At 47.7% G+C, this 17,834-nt stretch overlaps 1 protein-coding gene across 3 annotated transcripts in view; it reads right to left on the reverse strand.

Moving 5' to 3' along the window:
* The window catches only part of LOC311310331 (rapamycin-insensitive companion of mTOR-like), a 107,869-nt gene that overhangs the window by 73,122 nt on the left and 16,913 nt on the right, over nt 1–17,834 (reverse strand). For 2 of the 3 annotated variants that reach the window (XM_084439776.1, XM_084439778.1), the window contains 12 exons: nt 15,353–15,420; nt 14,960–15,042; nt 14,702–14,789; nt 13,658–13,748; nt 13,159–13,225; nt 11,931–12,011; nt 11,430–11,530; nt 6,943–7,111; nt 6,629–6,730; nt 6,475–6,521; nt 5,453–5,588; nt 4,608–4,834 (listed from right to left, as the gene is read on the reverse strand). In XM_084439776.1, coding sequence (XP_084295902.1) covers nt 4,608–4,834; nt 5,453–5,588; nt 6,475–6,521; nt 6,629–6,730; nt 6,943–7,111; nt 11,430–11,530; nt 11,931–12,011; nt 13,159–13,225; nt 13,658–13,748; nt 14,702–14,789; nt 14,960–15,042; nt 15,353–15,420 — 1,260 coding nt within the window. The remainder of the gene's footprint in view (nt 1–4,607; nt 4,835–5,452; nt 5,589–6,474; nt 6,522–6,628; nt 6,731–6,942; nt 7,112–11,429; nt 11,531–11,930; nt 12,012–13,158; nt 13,226–13,657; nt 13,749–14,701; nt 14,790–14,959; nt 15,043–15,352; nt 15,421–17,834) is intronic. The other variant, XM_084439777.1, reaches the window with a different exon arrangement.

Genomic DNA, 17,834 nt, shown 5'->3' on the forward strand with positions numbered 1-17,834 from the left:
CTAATGCAAGGATGAAAATATGGAATAGCTTCCAACTTTTCCAACTTGTAGGCCTTTTATTGATAAATAACAGCAGCATCCATCCATCCATCAACATACACGTCTTTCACAGTGTCCGTGGGCATGGAACATACATGAGCTATTAGGACTAGGACATTTTCAAGAGGCAAGTCAATCACTTATAGCTCAGGAGCAGCATCCAAGTTGCACATTCTGCCATCAAGTTAAATAAAGTAATAATAATAACTAGGGCTGCGAGCAGCATTGAGCGGGCCCTCGCACCCCACGCGTGTCGGGGTGCGGCGCCGTTAAAGGCTGTGCTATTTCGGTGTCCAGTACTGAGAGAAACTTCCTGTCACCAGTAGGTGGCGCTCTAAGCGTGACTCAATACCGATGCATAGATGTGTTCAGGACGGTACCTTGATGAAGCGTGAGAAATGTTGAGTTAATCGGACAATGTATGTAGGAGTTATGATGACTTCCTTGTTGACCTGTAGGCGGCGCTATAAGTATGACTCAATACTGACCTACAGATGTGTTCAGGACGCGACCTTCATCAAGCATGAGCAATTTGGAGTAAATCGGATAACGTATGTAGGAGTTATGAATACTTCCTGTTTCACCAGTAGGTGGCGCTGTAAGTGTGACTCAATACCGATGCATAGATGTGTTCAGAAGGTGACCTTCATGAAGCGTCAGCAATTTGGTGCAAATCGGATGATGTATGCAGGAGTTATGAGGACTTCCTGTTTCACCAATAGGTGGCGCTATAAGTATGACGCAATAATGACACATAGATGTGTTCAGGACAGAACCGTCATGAAGCGTGAGATATATGGGACAAATCGGATAATGTATGGAGGAGTTATGAGGACTTCCTTTTTCACCAATAGGTGGCGCTATAAGTATGACGCAATACTGACACATAGATGTGTTTAGGACAGAACCGTCATGAAGCGTGAGATATATCGGACAAATTAGATAATGTATGGAGGAGTTATGAGGACTTCGTGTTTTATGGCGAAATGTCAAACTTTGGCGGGGCGCCACGGCAAGGGTGTTTGGTGAAAACTCAATTTTTTATCACAAAGGTCTTAAGATGAAGCTGACCCGATATGAAGTTGATCGGATGAAATCTGTAGGAGGAGTTCGTCGAAGTACGATGCATGGAAATGGTCAAAACAAGGACAAAATGGGACATTAAGAGCAAAATGGCGGACTTCCTGTTGCATGTTGGGTATAGCTCCAAGAGACATTTTAGTGTGGCTCGATGAAATACATATGCCCACCGAATTTCGTTCGCCTACATCAAACTGAAAGGTGGGGCTCGCCATTTTAAACTTTCCAGGGGGCGCTCTTGAGCCGTTTTGCCACGCCCATTTCCGTCACCCATGAATTATCAAATTTTTCACCGGGACTGACGTATCTGCAAAGTTTCATCCGTTTTCATCGATGTTTAGGCCGCCAAAAAGGCATTTGTTTGGGGAGAAGAAGAAGAAGAAGAAGAAGAAGAAGGAGAAGGTAGGAGAATAATAATCCTTCGAGTTTCAATAGGGCCTCGCACCGCCAGTGCTCGGGCCCTAATAAATACAACTTTACAATAAGAAAATAACAGGATCTTTCAGTAAAGAATCTCTGGCATTGTAAAAGAGGTAGGTCGTTCACAAGAACAGCAACGACTGTTAAACAGAATGCAAAAAATGTGCGGCCTCTATAGTATAAAGTGCATAACAATTATTCAAAACAGAAGCATAGTAGCCCCGGACCAATCCCCCCTCCCTCCATCCATCCATCTCTCTCTCCATTCCTTTGTCCCTCCCTCCCTCCCTCTGACCCCCCATCTCTCTCTCCCTTCCTCCATCCCTCCCTCAATCTCTCCCTTCATCCCTCCCTCCCCCACTCTCCCTTCATCCCTCCCTCTCCCTTCATCCACCCCTCCCTCTGTTCCTCCCTCCCTCTCCCTTTATCCCTCCCTCCCTCAATCTCTCCCTTCATCCATCCCTCCCTCTCTCCCCCTTCATCCCTTCCTCTCTCCCTCATTCTCCCTTCATCCCTCCCTCAATCTCTCCCTTCATCCATCCCTCCCTCTCCCTTCATCCCTCAATCTCTCCCTTCATCCATCCCTCAATCTCTCCCTTCATCCATCCCTCCCTCCCTCCCTGTCCCTCTTCTTCATCAACATGAATTGTGATCTTCACAGATTTTTTGGCAGATTTAGTTCTTCCTGTGCCCTGCTCAGAGCAGTCTTCTTCTTCCAACTGTGTGAGAAATGGCCAACTAACTGTTTACACAGTCCTGTTGTCCGACTTACTTTTCTAGCCACAGAATCAGCTTTCAGAGCATTTTCTGAAAAATAAATAAATCATGGATCAATTCAACACCAAAACATTAATTGGGTAAGGCATTGCATTTAGACTGAAATATATAAATTATATTATATAATATAATTATGAATTATAAATTAAATTATATATAAAATTATTCACATTATAAAAATAAATTATAACAATGACAGGAAGAGGGTTCAATGGGGGAGATGGGTAGGAGATAATGGGTTAAGAGACATTGGGGAGAGAGAGAGAGAATGTATGATAGGAGAGGAGGAGAGAAACCTATGAGAGGAGTAGAAGAGAGTAGGATAAGAGCAGTAGGCCTACACTTACCAATGGCGAAATGCAACCTGTGCCCAAAGCACTGGAGTCTGGTCCATTGATTCAATTCCACAGCTTTGATCATGTTGGACCCATTATCTGTCGTGATGCACATCTGGCCCTCTTCTTTTAGACCCCAGCTGGCCAAACACTCTCTTAGCCCATGAGCAATGTTCTCTCCTGTGTGGTCAGCAGGAAAGTATGCCGTTCCAGGACGCGACTCTTTAACTCAAAGTTAGCATTTATGAAGTGTATGGTAAGGCTTAGATATGGCTCGGACGTTCTGCTTGACCACATATCAGTTGTTGTGGCGTAGTACTCGACTTGTACAAGCTCCATCTCCACTTTATTCCTCGTTTCCGCATACAGTTCTGGGAGGGCGACTTGACTGAAATATGTGTGGGAGGGAAGCACGTATCTTTTATCCAGCGTTTGGACAAGGTTTCGAAATCCGTCTTTTGTCACGGTGTTAACAGGCACCATGTCTTTAGCGAGGTACTTTGTCAAGGCGTTGGTTACCTCACGGTGCCTTCGTGATCCTTTTTCATACGGGGTAACGCTTGCAAATGAGTGTGAAATGGAGGATTGTTTGCTAGACTGGGCTACATTGCTAACGTTACTTTCACTCACTTTTTTGGCCCTGCAGGCATCGTATATCTCCTTGTGGTGCTTACTCAAGTGTTGATACAGGCTGGTGGTGTTTCCCCGGGATGTAGCAACTGTTCCGCGGCAGGTCTTACAAAGCACTGTTCTCTGTTGTACATCTGTCCCCTGAAACCCGAAATACTGCCATATTACCCGAAATACTGCCATATTACGGATGTTCTGCTTTTCTTAGCTATTAATGCTCTATTTCTTCTGGCTCAGCCGATGCCATTTTCCGGGTCACGAAGACGTTGGCTACTGAGCTACCGGTGTAGGCTAGCCATGTGTTCAGTTCACTCGTAGTTTCACTCATGTTGTTGGTGGGCGGACCCTACAGCAGTTGCCATTGGCCACTTTTGATTGTTGAGCAAGCACCGTATTAATGATTGGTGAGCATAACTGTCATCCAAGGGGAAACGCTGGTCCAGACCCAGACACGCTTCATAACGCAGCCTAAAATAATCGCAGCCTTTGCGATTTGCTAATCGCGTTGTTTCAAATCGCAATTTCGATTTGAAATCGATTAATCGTTCAGCCCAGTTGTGATACGCAGCGTTTTATAAATCAGAGATTTTTTGTGCGTATATTTTCGTACTTACTTAGCTAAGCAAACTTAGTTACGTGGATACTATGCAACGTTTATAAATGAGGCCCCTGGTCCTTCACAGGTTCAACAGGCTGGGGACAGAGACATTAACATCCTGGTCCTTCACAGGTTCAACAGGCTGGGGACAGAGACATTAACATCTTGGTCCTTCACAGGATCAACAGGCTGGGGGGGAGAGAGACATAGGGGTTGGTTAGGGTTAGGGTAGGTTGGGGGGGGGTTAGGGTTTGGTGAGGGTTAGGGTAGGTTGGGGGGGGGGGTAGGGTTATGTTAGGGTTTGGTGAGGGTTAGGGTAGGTTGAGGGGGGGTAGGGTTATGTTAGGGTTTGGTGAGGGTTAGGGTAGGTTGAGGGGGGGTTAGGGTTATGTTAGGGTAGGGTTAGGGTTTGGTGAGGGTTATGGTAGGTTGGGGGGGTAGGGTTATGTTAGGGTTTGGTGAGGGTTAGGGTAGGTTGAGGGGGGGTTAGGGTTATGTAAGGGGAGGGTTAGGGTTTGGTGAGGGTTAGGGTAGGTTGAGGGGGGTTAGGGTTATGTTAGGGTTTGGTGAGGGTTATGGTAGGTTGGGGGGGGGTAGGGTTATGTTAGGGTTTGGTGAGGGCTAGGGTCGGTTGAGGGGGGGGTTAGGGTTATGTTAGGGTAGGGTTAGGGTAGGTTGAGGGGTTAGGGTTATGTTAGGGTAGGGTTAGGTAAGGGTTAGAGGCTCACCACTGAAACAGGCTACACTTCTCCAGCAGCTTGACCCCGTGGGGATGAGCAGAGAGGGTCCCCAGGAACAGGAAGTAGTGTTGGCAGAGCGTGGTCAGCAGCCCGTTGCTCTGGAGACTGCGTTCAGGCTTCAGACCCGAGGACGACGACAGCCACCACACCATGTCCTTCACCAGCTCCTCCAGGTACACCTGACCATCCTGGGGGCGGGGCAGAGACACACACAACTTGAGAACAACTAATAATATACCAACCTAAATAATCATTCACTGTTCTTATTGCTTTAATTTACACACATATTTTGTTTAATTATATTGTTATATCATATGTCATATCATATATTTGTTATGTATTGTATGTACAGTATGCTCCTTTAGAATGCAGCATTTTTAAATATTGAGTGTATAGGATTGGGTGTATGCTTTATCTGCCTCTATGAGTGTATTTGTTTATAGGTAATTTATCCGTGTGTATATATAATTATTTATGTAATTCCACTGTTGCTTTGGCAATATGAATACTTGCTTTCGTGCCAATAAAGCCAAATGAACTGAATTGAATTGAGAGAGAGAGAGAGAGAGAGAGAGAGAGAGAGAGAGAGAGAGACACAGAGAGAGAGAGAGATAGAGAAAGGGAGAGAGAGAGTTAGAGAGAAGGAAAGAGAGGAAAAGAGAGAGAGGGAGATAGACAGAGAGAGAGGGAGAGGAAGAGAGAGAGAGAGGGGGGCAGAGAGAAAGAGGGGGCTCAGGGTCATGGTAGAGCTGTTCCTACAGATCACAAAATGAATTGTGGAGCAGCCTACTGCTAGTTGTGTGTGTGTGTGTGTGTGTGTGTCTCTGTCCTACCTCTTCAGACTCCAGCAGGAAGTGGACGAACTGGCAGCCGGCCAGGGTGAGTGTCCTGGCCTTGGGGTGGTCCAGCTCCAGGCCAGCGTACAGCTTACTGCTGGGCTTAAAGAAAAACAGCAGCCTGCGCACAAGCCTGACAAACACACACACGCAAATCCGTACGCACGCGCGCACACACACGCGTGCACGCACGCAAACACTCACGCACGTACGTACACACACACGCGCGCGCACACACACAGACGCGCACACACACACAGACGCGCACGCACACATGCGCACACACACACACACACACACACACACACACAGGGTCATATCAGCCCAGTCTCTCCAAATCTGACACAAGTTTACATCGTCCCATGACAAGTTTATATTGTGAAATACATGGGCCCACACACACACATGGCACGCGCGCATATGTGTGTGTGTGTGTGGCAGCCGCAGCAGCAGGGAGAGAGGCGAACATGCTTCTAACCAGAGACCCACACTGTCCCTAACCAGAGACCCACAGTGTCCCTAACCAGAGACCCACAGTGTTCCTAACCAGAGACCCACACTGTCCCTAACCAGAGACCCACAGTGTCCCTAACCAGAGACCCACAGTGTCCCTAACCAGAGACCCAGAGAGTGCTTTGATGGAGAAAACACAAGAATGAAATCCTCTTCTGTTCAGTTGCTCTTTCACAAGTCTCTCAGTGTGACGTTATGACCACGTTGGGATCGGTTTGGAGTATCGGGACAAGAAACAAACAGCTTCTCCCAATACTGAATTAAGCTCCGAATACCAACCTACCGAACGAATAGAGGAATACTCGAATTAGGCCAGCCATAATAACTAAAGGCTATAGGCTGTAACGTATAACTACAGGCTTTACCGTATAACTATAGGCTGTAACATATAACTATAGGCGTGATTTAAAAATGATTAATGGTTCAGCCCTAGTGTGTGCGTGCGTGCGTGTGTGTGTGTGTGTGTGTGTGTGAGAGAGTGTGTGTGTGTGTGTTACAGGTCTTACTTGTGCATCTGTTCATCTTTGTTGTTCCTGAGGTTGACATTGGGCCACTGGGAGAGGAAACACAATCCTGTTAAATCACACACACACACACACACACACACACACACACATATACAGAGAAAGACAAACACACACACACACACATCATTCTCACCTTCAGGATGGTTGTGATGAGGAGCCAATTCCAGTCCAGGTTCTGCTTGTGGTTCAGGATCTGACTGTCTCTGAGGTTCATCATCAGAGCTTCCTCAGTGTCCTACACACACACACACACACACACACACACACACACACACACACACACACACACACACACACTCTCTTTCACACACACACACACACACACACACACACACACACACACACGCACACACACAGACAGAAACACAGACACACACAGCTCTATACATCAGCACCGACCTAGAAATGTGTATGAATACTATGAAGTGAGCGTGTGTGTGTGTTTACCTTAATGGCGTAGATGTCCCTGTGCGCGGCGCGTGTATGTGAGTCCCTGCGTGTGTGTGTGGACAGGGACGTGTGGATGATGTGGCCCAGGTACAGGCTGTGAGGTTTGGGGCCTCGACGCTTCTTCTCATGGAAAACCTTCAGATGGTTCACCGCCATACTCGCCCGGCTACAACACACACAAGAACACGTCAGACCACGGGCCTGTGTGTGTGTGTGCGTGCGTGTGTGTGCTATGGGGTGTGATTAGTGCCAGCGTAACAAACACTCAGGGGCGAATTCACTAAAGCAAATTGCGCCCGCTAATTGCACCATAATATTGCGCGTCAGTTGCGCCCGCTATGTGCTCCGTTTTAAAAACCTATTCACTAAAGACATTGCGCTAATAATATCCCAGCGCAAACACGCCCATTCGGTGTTTGCGGCTGAGTGCAATTTGCTGCTGATATAGGAAATGTCCATAAATACTGCGCATACAGCGCATACAACTCGTATGCATATCATTGGACGATGGCAGACAGAAAAAGAAAGATACGATTTTCAGACAGCGAACTTGAAGGCCTCACGGACGAGGTTCAAAAACATGTCTCACAGCTTTCGGCAAAAAATATCACGACTGCAGCAAAAAATCATATTTGGTGTTTAATTTCCCAATCAGTCAGTGCCATTTGTGTGTGTAAACGCGGAAGACTGCAAACGGAGGTGGAATGATTTAAAAAGACGAACAAAGGAAAAATTGTCATTTTATGTTATGCAAGTTGCAGCACGATGATCTGGCATACTTTTGGGGGAGTGTATAACATTGCCCCACCGGTACGATCTAGGCATCTAAACGACTTTTCAGGATTCCAAATGTGCACTCAATCACACCGCGCGTCCTGATGTGAGCCCAGTTGTACGCCGCCTCTCCAACGTTGGAAGGATTACGCACGGGAGTCATCATCCATGGCTGAAGATGATACCTGCCGTCACCTATGATACAAAAGCTAAATATTTTCAAGACCATTCAAATAAAACAAATATTGTGTAGGCTATGTTTTTATTTATTTATTTATACCTATATCGGCCCCCAGCCGTTCAATGAACAGCTATAGGGAATGCGCAGTTTCGCGTATAGACTATTATACGCACAGTTTCGTGCTATGTAGGCTATTATATTCATTGGGGGAGCTTGGACTCGCTGGGGACGGGTGGAGAGACGCATAGTCAACTGAGCCTCCCCAGACGCCACTTCATCCTCCAGTTGGCTGAAGAGCTGCGCGCTCTGGTGTCCAAACAGTTACCGCGGTGGTTCTAGTGTTAAATCAAAAAGTGACCTTCTTCTAAATATTCTCTCACGAACAACATGCCTGGCATTGCGATGCCTTCGCCTCGCAACAATCACTGCTGCCATGATCAGCGGACAGGCTGGCCGCGACACACCCCTTGCGCTTAAATACCACCACGTTTCTGAAAACGGTATTAATTTCACTTTAACTGCGTGAGGCAATTTGCGCCGATGTTTGTGAATTGGGCGGGTTTTGCAATAATGTTAATTTGCATAGAAAGGGGAACATTCTCCGCCCATATTACCTAATTTAAATATGAGCTAATAACACCGGCGCAGAGCAACGCAATGACGAACGCAACGCAGTTAACACCGTATTTCACCCTTTGCGAGGGCTTTGTGAATAGCAAACATAATTTTTGACTTATTTGCACAGGCTTTGCGTCAGGAAAAGCTGCGCAATCCTTTAGTGAATTCGCCCCTCAGTGCTTTTGTCGCCTGCATTGCGTGTATAAAGGTACTTTGGCGAGCTGATTAATAGGCGTGCATATACGCACGCGTTACGAGTCGCTCGCATTCTCAGAGGGTGACGTGTCAAAAGTGCCGTGCCATTTTTGCGCACATGCATGTAACGTTTGCACGCTCGTGTTAAGTCAGCGGGCACTAGAAGCTGCGAGCGGGGCTCATTTGTCCATATTGAATAAAAATTAAGAATATTTATTTGCACTCAATCAAATTCCAGGACCCTCCTTGGATAACTTTTCCTAGATATGTGTCGTTTTATCTCCACTATCGCTACATTTTCAAATAAGAGCGCGCATCATCAACTAGCTGTAGCATAGGGGTGCTGAGGATCAGCACCAAAACACGTAGGCTATAATAGTATAAGAATGTATTATGTATTTTGACATACAGTAGGCTATGGCGCAAAAGGGATTGTGAGTGTAGGCTACACTAATTAGCCTACAATCAACTAGGATGGGCTCCATAGCCTAATGATTATCAATCCCAGCTGTGCGTAATTATGCGTCCTGTGTAGCCTATAAATTGACCTTGCTTTTCATTGTAAAATATTATGCTAGATGTGCTTCAGTTTTAGGAGTCAAACCATGGCACGCCAGCCTTAACACGTGCGGGCGTTTAAACGTCTGTTGCGTACATTGGCATGGCACGTTCCACACGTCACACTATAATATTAGCAAACCACACAAACGTGTGTCTATACGCACGCTTATTCGTTTGATCAAACTATAAGGTGTAGTGTTAAGTGTCAGGTATTTGATGCACATATTAGGAGTGACGTGTCAAAAGTGCCGTGCCAACGTTCAAAACATAGAACACGCGTGCACACGCCTTTACCTGTTAACTGCGGGCACTAGAAGCACCGAGTGGTGGTAATTTGAACACAAGTGAATCAAAATGATAATTGTTTGCACTCGATCAAATTCAAGGACCCTCCTTTCATTACTTTTCCTAGATATCAGCGTTTTTATCACATGTTTACATTTCGGCCGTTTGTCTAGACTGCAGTGCTCTTTTCTGTCAGCAGATGTCGCAGGCGGGTGATTTATATTTATATTTGTAGCATAATGTAGGCTATGTGTTATAATTATGTACAAAATGATGACAATCACCTAAATCAAAAACAATGAAGCACATGTATTGCTATAGTTCGTTACCAAATGTTAGGCTTGTAAGACTCAACTTAATCATTATTAATTCCGCTATTCCTAAATATCAGAAGAGATATCTGTCTCACTCGCTCTCGGAGCAGGTATTGCGCAACACAAAGCAGGTATTGCGCAACATAGCCACGCGCGCCAGGAGACCCGCTCTGAGAGACAGAGAGAATGAGACAGTCTTTTTCTGTGAGGGAGGAAACACGAGCAATATTTTCAATCATGCTTTCCATTGATGAATCACGAATAATGTATATAAACAGTGCAAATAAAAATAAATCGAAATAATAGGCCTATTGTGCAAAAAAAATTGCCAAACGAATTGTAGGCTACATTTGAAAGTGTTCAGCCTGGTGTAGGCTGGCCTATAGGCAAAAAAATGAATGCATTGATACTGCAAAATGGTTTCATTTGAGCTGAACACTACACAACTGATTTAATAATTTCTATAATATCAGGTGATTGCTTTGAATGTTACAAATTAGTTGAAACAGTGGTAGCGATTTGCAACCTGGTAGCCTACAGTCTGGGGAAGCGTTGGGCCTTCCCGCGCCACCACAGAAGTGGGTCTTCGCTCGCTCCAGCTCATCTTGAGTTGACGGCATAGTCCTCCTCCCCAAAGAAAGACCTGTAGGCCTATTGTTTATTTCGATTTATTTTTATTTGCAGTTTTACATTATTCTATATGTGTTTTTTTGTGGACCAATGTTTGAATAAAATTTGGCTTCAAAAAGACATCTGGTAATTTACCTACATTTGATTTATTTTATTTAGAAATAGATAGCCCTCTATTGATAAGAAACACGTTTATCTGAACATTTGTTTTAAATTGCGAAGAAAGAGTCATTCAGATATTAGGCTTTATTAAAAACAAGTTGCTTAACATGTGCGAATTCCATTTATTGAGAATGCATTACCAATTGGCAAGGACGAGATTAGAACCAGCTATGATTTAAAGGCAACTGACCTTACACGTGCGGCCGCTAACACGTCTGCTGCGCTAGCAAGGCACTGGCACGTTTGACACGTCGCTATGCAATTTCTGCACACACATAGATGTACGTACGCACTACACGTACGTACGTACATCTATGATTTTACCAAACTGTCATGTGTAGTGTTGGTGTCGCATATGTGAGGCGCATCTAACCTGTAGTGTTGCCGTCACGCACACGATGCGCAATTCGTGTAAACAACATGTGCACAGCGTCTGCGTTACAGGTACGTTACAGCTATGAGACGTCTGTCTCTCCATTGTTTGTCAATGGAAATTATACACGTGCGTTTAGACGTTTGATGTCATCGCGTCTTCTTAAGTAGGCGCATGTCAAGCGTTTCAGTATGGTGTGCTGGCACTAATCACACCCCATAGTGTGCGTGTGTGCGCGTGCGCGTATGTGTGCGTGCGTGTGTGTGTGTGCGTGCGAGTGGGTGTGTGCGCGTGTGTGTGCGTGTGTGTGTGCGTGTTTGTGTGTGTGTGTGCGCGTCTGTGTGTGTGCGCGTGTGCGTGTTTGTGTGTGTGTGTGCGCGTGTGCACTCACAGGCGTTTCTCGGGGGGGATGTCGAAGGAGGCGGCTATGTTGATGAGGGTGGGAAGACAGTGTAGGTGGTGACTGTGGGAGTGAGGGAGGATAGTGTTGGCCTGAGAGAGAGAGAGAGAGAGAGAGAGAGAGAGAGAGAGAGAGAAAGAGAAAGAGAGAGAGAGAGAGAGAAAGAGAGAGAGAGAGAAAGAGAGAGAGAGGAGGGGAGAGAGAGAGGAGGGGAGAGAGAGACAGGCGGAAGGAGAGAGAGTAGGAAGCAGTCATTATTATACTCTAATATCTAATAATCTAATATCAAGCCATTAGTCATATCAGTGTGTTTGTGAGAGTGTGTGTGTGTGTGTTTGTGAGAGAGAGTGTGTGTGTGTGTGTGTGTGTGTGTGTGTGTGTGTGTGTGTGTGTGTGTGTGTGTGTGTGTGTGTGTGTGAGTGAGTGAGTGAGTGAGTGAGTGAGTGAGTGTGTGTGTGTGTGTGTGTGTGTGTGTGTGTGTGTGTGTGTTACCATGTGCAGTAGTTCTCCCAGGAGGATGGTGGCTCTGATTGAAAGCTGCTCCTCATTACTAGTTACCACCTCCACCAGACCCTGGAGAGAGAGAGAGAGAGCAAGAGAGAGAGAGAGGGAGGGTAGATAGAGGTGGGTTGAGAGAGACAGAGGAAGTAGTGAGGGGACAGAGAACAGGAGAGAGAGAGGAGTCACATATGAAGTCCATATGTTCAATACATTCCCAAGCTGACTGCACTACTGATAGAATATGAACCCAATCCTCCTCCCTCCCTACAACCCCGTCTGTCTGTCCCTCCCTACAACCCCGTCTGTCTGTCCCTCCCTAAAACCCCGTCTGTCTGTCCCTCCCTACAACCCCGTCTGTCTGCCCCTCCCTACAACCCCGATTGTCTGTCCCTCCCTACAACCCCGTCTGTCTGTCCCTCCCTACAACCCCGTCTGTCTGTCCCTCCCTACAACCCCGTCTGTCTGTCCCTCCCTACAACCCCATCTGTCTGTCCCTCCCTACAACCCCGTCTGTCTGTCCCTCCCTACAACCCCGTCTGTCTGTCTGTCCCTAAAACCCCGTCTGTCTGTCCCTCCCTAAAACCCATCTGTCTATCCCTCCCTACAACCCCATCTGTCTGTCCCTCCCTACAACCCCGTCTGTCTGTCCCTCCCTACAGCCCCGTCTGTCTGTCCCTCCCTACAACCCCGTCTGTCTGTCCCTCCCTAAAACCCTGTCTGTCTGTCTCTCTCTCTGTCTGCCTGTCTGTCCCTCCCTACAACCATGTCTGTATATCTGCCTGCCTGTCTGTCTGTCCCTGTCTGTCTGCCTGTCTGCCTGCCTGCCTCGGTCTGTCTCTCTCTAAATTGTTTTAGAAAGAAGATGCACTTGTGAGTTCTGGCAAGGAGTAGTACATTGGCTTTTCCTACGTTAGAGGTAATTATTGTTGGTTATTATTGCTTTGGATAAAAGCATCTGCTAAATGACTAAAGTAATGTAATGTCTGTCTGCCTGTCCCTCCGTCTGTCCCTCTGTCTGTCCCTCTGTCTGTGTGTACCTGCCTGCCTGCCAGTCAGTCAGTCACTCTGTCTGTCTGTGTGTGTGTCTGTGTGTCTGTCTGTCTGTGTGTCTGTCTGTGTATCTGTGTCTGTGTGTCTGTGTGTCTGTGTGTCTGTGTGTCTGTCTGTGTGTGTGTCTGTGTCTGTCTGTCTGTCTGTGTGTGTGTGTCTGTGTGCTCACTTCTAGAAGTCCACTGGAGATGAAGGCAGAGAGGACCAGGGCCAGGTAGTTATCCATCAGGTCAGGTCTGGAACACAGTACACACGCACACACGCGCACACACACGCGCACACACACACACACACGCGCGCACACACACACACGCACGCACATGCACACGCGCACACACACACGCACGCGCGCACACACACACGCACGCACACAGTTAGAACAGACAAACAGTCAAACAGACACGACAGGACAACACACCATCAGGTCTGAGGTTTGATTGCTGAATCAACCTTGTGACAGTATGAACAGGTACTGGGCCAGCCTGGTTCTGGTGGGTACAGTATGAACAGGTACTGGGCCAGCCAGGTTCTGGTGGGTACAGTATGAACAGGTACTGGGCCAGCCTGGTTCTGGTGGGTACAGTATGAACAGGTACTGGGCCTGGCTGGTTCTGGTGGGTACAGTATGAACGGGTACTGGGCCAGCCTGGTTCTGGTGGGGGTCTCACCTGGACCGGGCCCTGTGTGGAAGCAGAACTTTGGCCTCGGCAGCAACAAAGCCGTCAGACAACCTCCAGTTGTCCTGGAACCTGCTGGGGTCTGGAGCACACACACCATCAGGCTAACACACACACACACACACACCGCAGCACTCAGGCTCACACACACGCACACACCACTCAGGCTCACACACACACACTGCTCAGGCTCACACACACACACACACACACACACACCGCAGCGCTCAGGATAACACACACACCGCTCAGGCTCACACACACACACACACACACACCGCTCAGGCTAACACACACACATAGCACCATCAGGCTTACACACACACACACCACTCAGGCTAACACACACACACACACACACACACACCACTCAGGCTAACACACACAGCAGCACGCAGGCTAACACACACACGCACACATCGCTCAGGCTCACACACACGCACACACCACTCAGGCTCACACACACACACACCGCTCAGGCTCACACACACACACACACACACACACACACCGCTCAGGCTAACACACACACTTGGCACCATCAGGCTTACACACACACACACACACACACCACTCAGGCTAACACACACACACACACACACACACACCACTCAGGCTAACACAGGGAACTCACCACTCAATTACAATTGTTGGGATCACGATTTGATTTTAAAAAATGATTCGATTTTCGATTATGATCGTGATGATTATTGATGTGATAGATTATAAGTTTCAATGCCTTGTCCACCATTTGACTACAGTAACCCATTAAATACATCCCAAAGAAATGATTGCACCTCTACTGGACTGCCGGCAAACAACATTTCATGTCTGTAACTTTAGTGCAAAAAACGGACAGAAAACCAAATTGGGTGAAAACGAGTATCGACACAGATCAGGGACAGAACTGCTCAGAGTAGACCCCAGACGCTACAGTGATGTTGTAGTGATGTTGTAGTGATGTTGTAGTGATGTTCAAGTGATGTTCCGGTGGAGAGCCCTGATGCTCAGAACCAAGCCGCCGGACTCTCTTACCCACGCTGAGGAGAGCCTCAGTGAAGTCCTGCGTCGCTATGGGAACGGGCAGCCTGAAGATCTCATACAGGACCTCCAGCAAGCTCTTCTGCAGGGCGCCAGGGAAACGCTCAGTCATCTCCGCCAAGCATAGTCGCCATAATAACCACACCCAGTTCCCACCCAGACCCACCCTCACTTCCATATTTGGCTTACAGCATAGTTCTAGAACCCACCCCCACTTCCATATTTGGCTTACAGCATAGTTCTAGAACCTACCCTCACTTCCATATTTGGTATACAGAGCAGGCCAATGAGAGACTGGATTCCGGAGTTTCCGGTTTTACACAGGTTGATGATTCCTGGATGATGAGCCCGGTGGGGGGGGGGGGGGGGGGGGGGGGAGAGAGAGGGAGAGAGAGAGAGAGAGAGAGAGAGAGAGAGAGAGAGAGATTGAGTCAGTCCACCGTTAACCCTCGCATGGCTCAGCAACACACCAGACAACATTAGGACAGCTGATAACGGAGTAGGATGGGGGGTGGAGAGACGGAAAGATGGAGAGGAGGGATGGAGGGATAGAGATAGAAGGATGGAGAGATGGTGAGATGGAGGGATGGAGAGGAGGTATAGATGGAGGAGTGGAGAGATGAAGGGAGAGTCTGTCGTTCTTACCAGACCAGGAGCGGAAGGCTGCCACTATGGCCATTTTGCTGGACAGGAAACGAGCCTCTCTGTCCTCCCTGGACACGGACGGACGGACGGACAGACGGACACACACACACACACACACACACACACACACACACACACACACAAGAACAATGTTATCACAAACCAACAACCTGGGAACTGTCCTGCCTGTCCTGTCTGTCCTATCTGTCCTGTCTGTCCTGTTGGTGGGTCTGGTCATTTGTGGGTCTTCAGGCTGTAGGGGCTGATCCTTGATCCACAGGTTCTGTTGCAGTCGGGGCATGTGTGAATGGTTGTCCTGGTAGTGGTAGTTTGAGAAGCCATTTTGTTGGTGGATCTCTCCTTACTTTGTAGCCCTTTTCTTCAGCGGCATGGTGGAGGTCCTTTTCTAGTTGTCCTGTGCCTCCATGGACCCTCCTGCTCCACATGTCTCTATTGGGAGCCACCTCCTCCCAGTTGAATGTTGAAGCAGCACTTCCTCAGGCGGGTTTTGATGTTGTCTTTGTGCCGCTTCTTCTGCCCCCCTTGGGTGAGTTGCCCTCCCTTCAGCCGGCCATAAGGCATTTGTTTTGGAAGGTTGTTAGGCATCATGTACGTATGACGTGGCCTGTCCATCGTAGCTGGGGTCGGGTGATGGTGGTGGTGATGGAGATGTTGGCTTCCTTCTGACACTGATGTCAGTTGGCCTGTCTTCACAGCTGATCTGAAGGATCTTGGGAAGACATGGCTGGTGGTTCTGCTCTAGGGCTCTCAGATGTCTGCTGTGGGTGGTCCAGCTATCGGCCCCATAGAGCAGGGAGGGCACAACTACTGCTTGATAACCAAGAAGTTTGTTCTTGATCTGGACGTCCCGATTCTCAAACACTCTTCCTCAGCCTGGAGAAAGCCCCACTATGCACTGTTGACTTGGCATCAATGACAGACAGCTCTTGTGAAAAGAAGGCTGCCAAGATAGGCGAATTGATCCACATTTTCCAGGGCGTTGTTGTCCACATAGATTTTGGGGGCTTGCGAAGGTGTGTCAGGTGCTGGTTAGTAAAGGATCTGTTTTTTATGTTAATATCAAGTCCCAGGACTCAGTAAGCTCTGGCAAAAGCATCCCAGATGTTCTAGAGATCTGCTTCAGAGTGAGCAACTAAGGCATTGTCATCTGCATACTGCTGGAACTCCATTGTGGAAGATGTGAGCACCTTGCTTTTAGCCTTAACCCTGTTAGGGTTGAAGAGCCCGTGGTCGATCCTGTATATGAGCTTGACCCCCTCAGATATGGTTTAGGCTGGTGAGGTGGAGGACGGTTGAGATGAAGATAAACAGAGTCGGTGCAATGATACAGCCCAGTTTGACACCAGTGTCTACTCTGAAAGAAGCCGTTTCAGAACCGACATCGTCTACTGCAGTTGCTGTCATGTCCTCATGCAGCAGACTCAGGATGTTCAGATACTTGTCTGGGCATCTGATCCTGGAGAGGGCCACCAGAGGGCAGTCCTGAGCCCTGTACTACGAAGCTGGATTACGGGGTTAGCGCGATAACTTCAGGTTCAAGACTGGTTTATCCGTATCACGAAGGTGGATCTCTTTTCACTGCGTTATATCGCCATGGTAACTTATGCTGGCGAGCTAACCTGCTCGGTGGCAGGTTAAATTCCAGATTACGGCTCGACGCTATAAAAACACCGGTAGTCAACCAGTCAATACATGCGGAAAATGGCTTGTCCTTGCTTAGAGGATCCCGTGGAGCTCGGTGCGCGAATAGTTAGAGGGTCTCTAAGGAAGGCGAGAGTATTTAAGGACCGACAAAACCCATTAGAGTTTTCTGATGACTATTTATATGAAAGATACCGATTTTCGGCAGAAGGGATAATTTATATCTGTCAGCTAATTTTTGTATTAAACATTACAACCATGTAGGCTGTTTATTGGAGAAATTCAAGTAGGCCTATGCCTAGGCTACTTACCGGTTTGGATTATGTTTTTATGTTTGTTCTTCACTTGCTCCCATGAACGTTTTCCATTGCCAGGGTTTGCACTGAATGTATAAGAATAGTCCTAACGTCACATCTATGCAACTTATTCATAAGGCATGCAAACGTCACATCTAGGCCAGCATAGTGCGTTCATCATGGGGCATGTAGCAAGTTATATGGCTATTGACCAAACAGCTATATTAACTAGAAAGTACATTTCCTGGAGAAAATGTGAGGTGGGCTAGCTGCTGCAGCTGTATGTAACAGCTACTGCTAGAACTACTATGGACCAGGCAATCTCCATGCACCCACCGGCGAAGACCGTGCGTCTCTAGCCCACTCGGGCTGAGTTGTGGGGTCTGTGGCGTGGACAGTGGCATGGTGGTGAGACTCCGCCCCCTCAGGTCAGAGCTGGTCAAGGACAGTGTACCCCTCTCTGGACCACCTACCCGCCCACACCGGTGAAGACCATGTGTCTCTAGCCCAATCAGGGGCTGAGT

Source organism: Borostomias antarcticus (genome assembly GCF_949987555.1).
Source record: "Borostomias antarcticus genome assembly, chromosome: 6".
NCBI lineage: Eukaryota > Metazoa > Chordata > Actinopteri > Stomiiformes > Stomiidae > Borostomias > Borostomias antarcticus.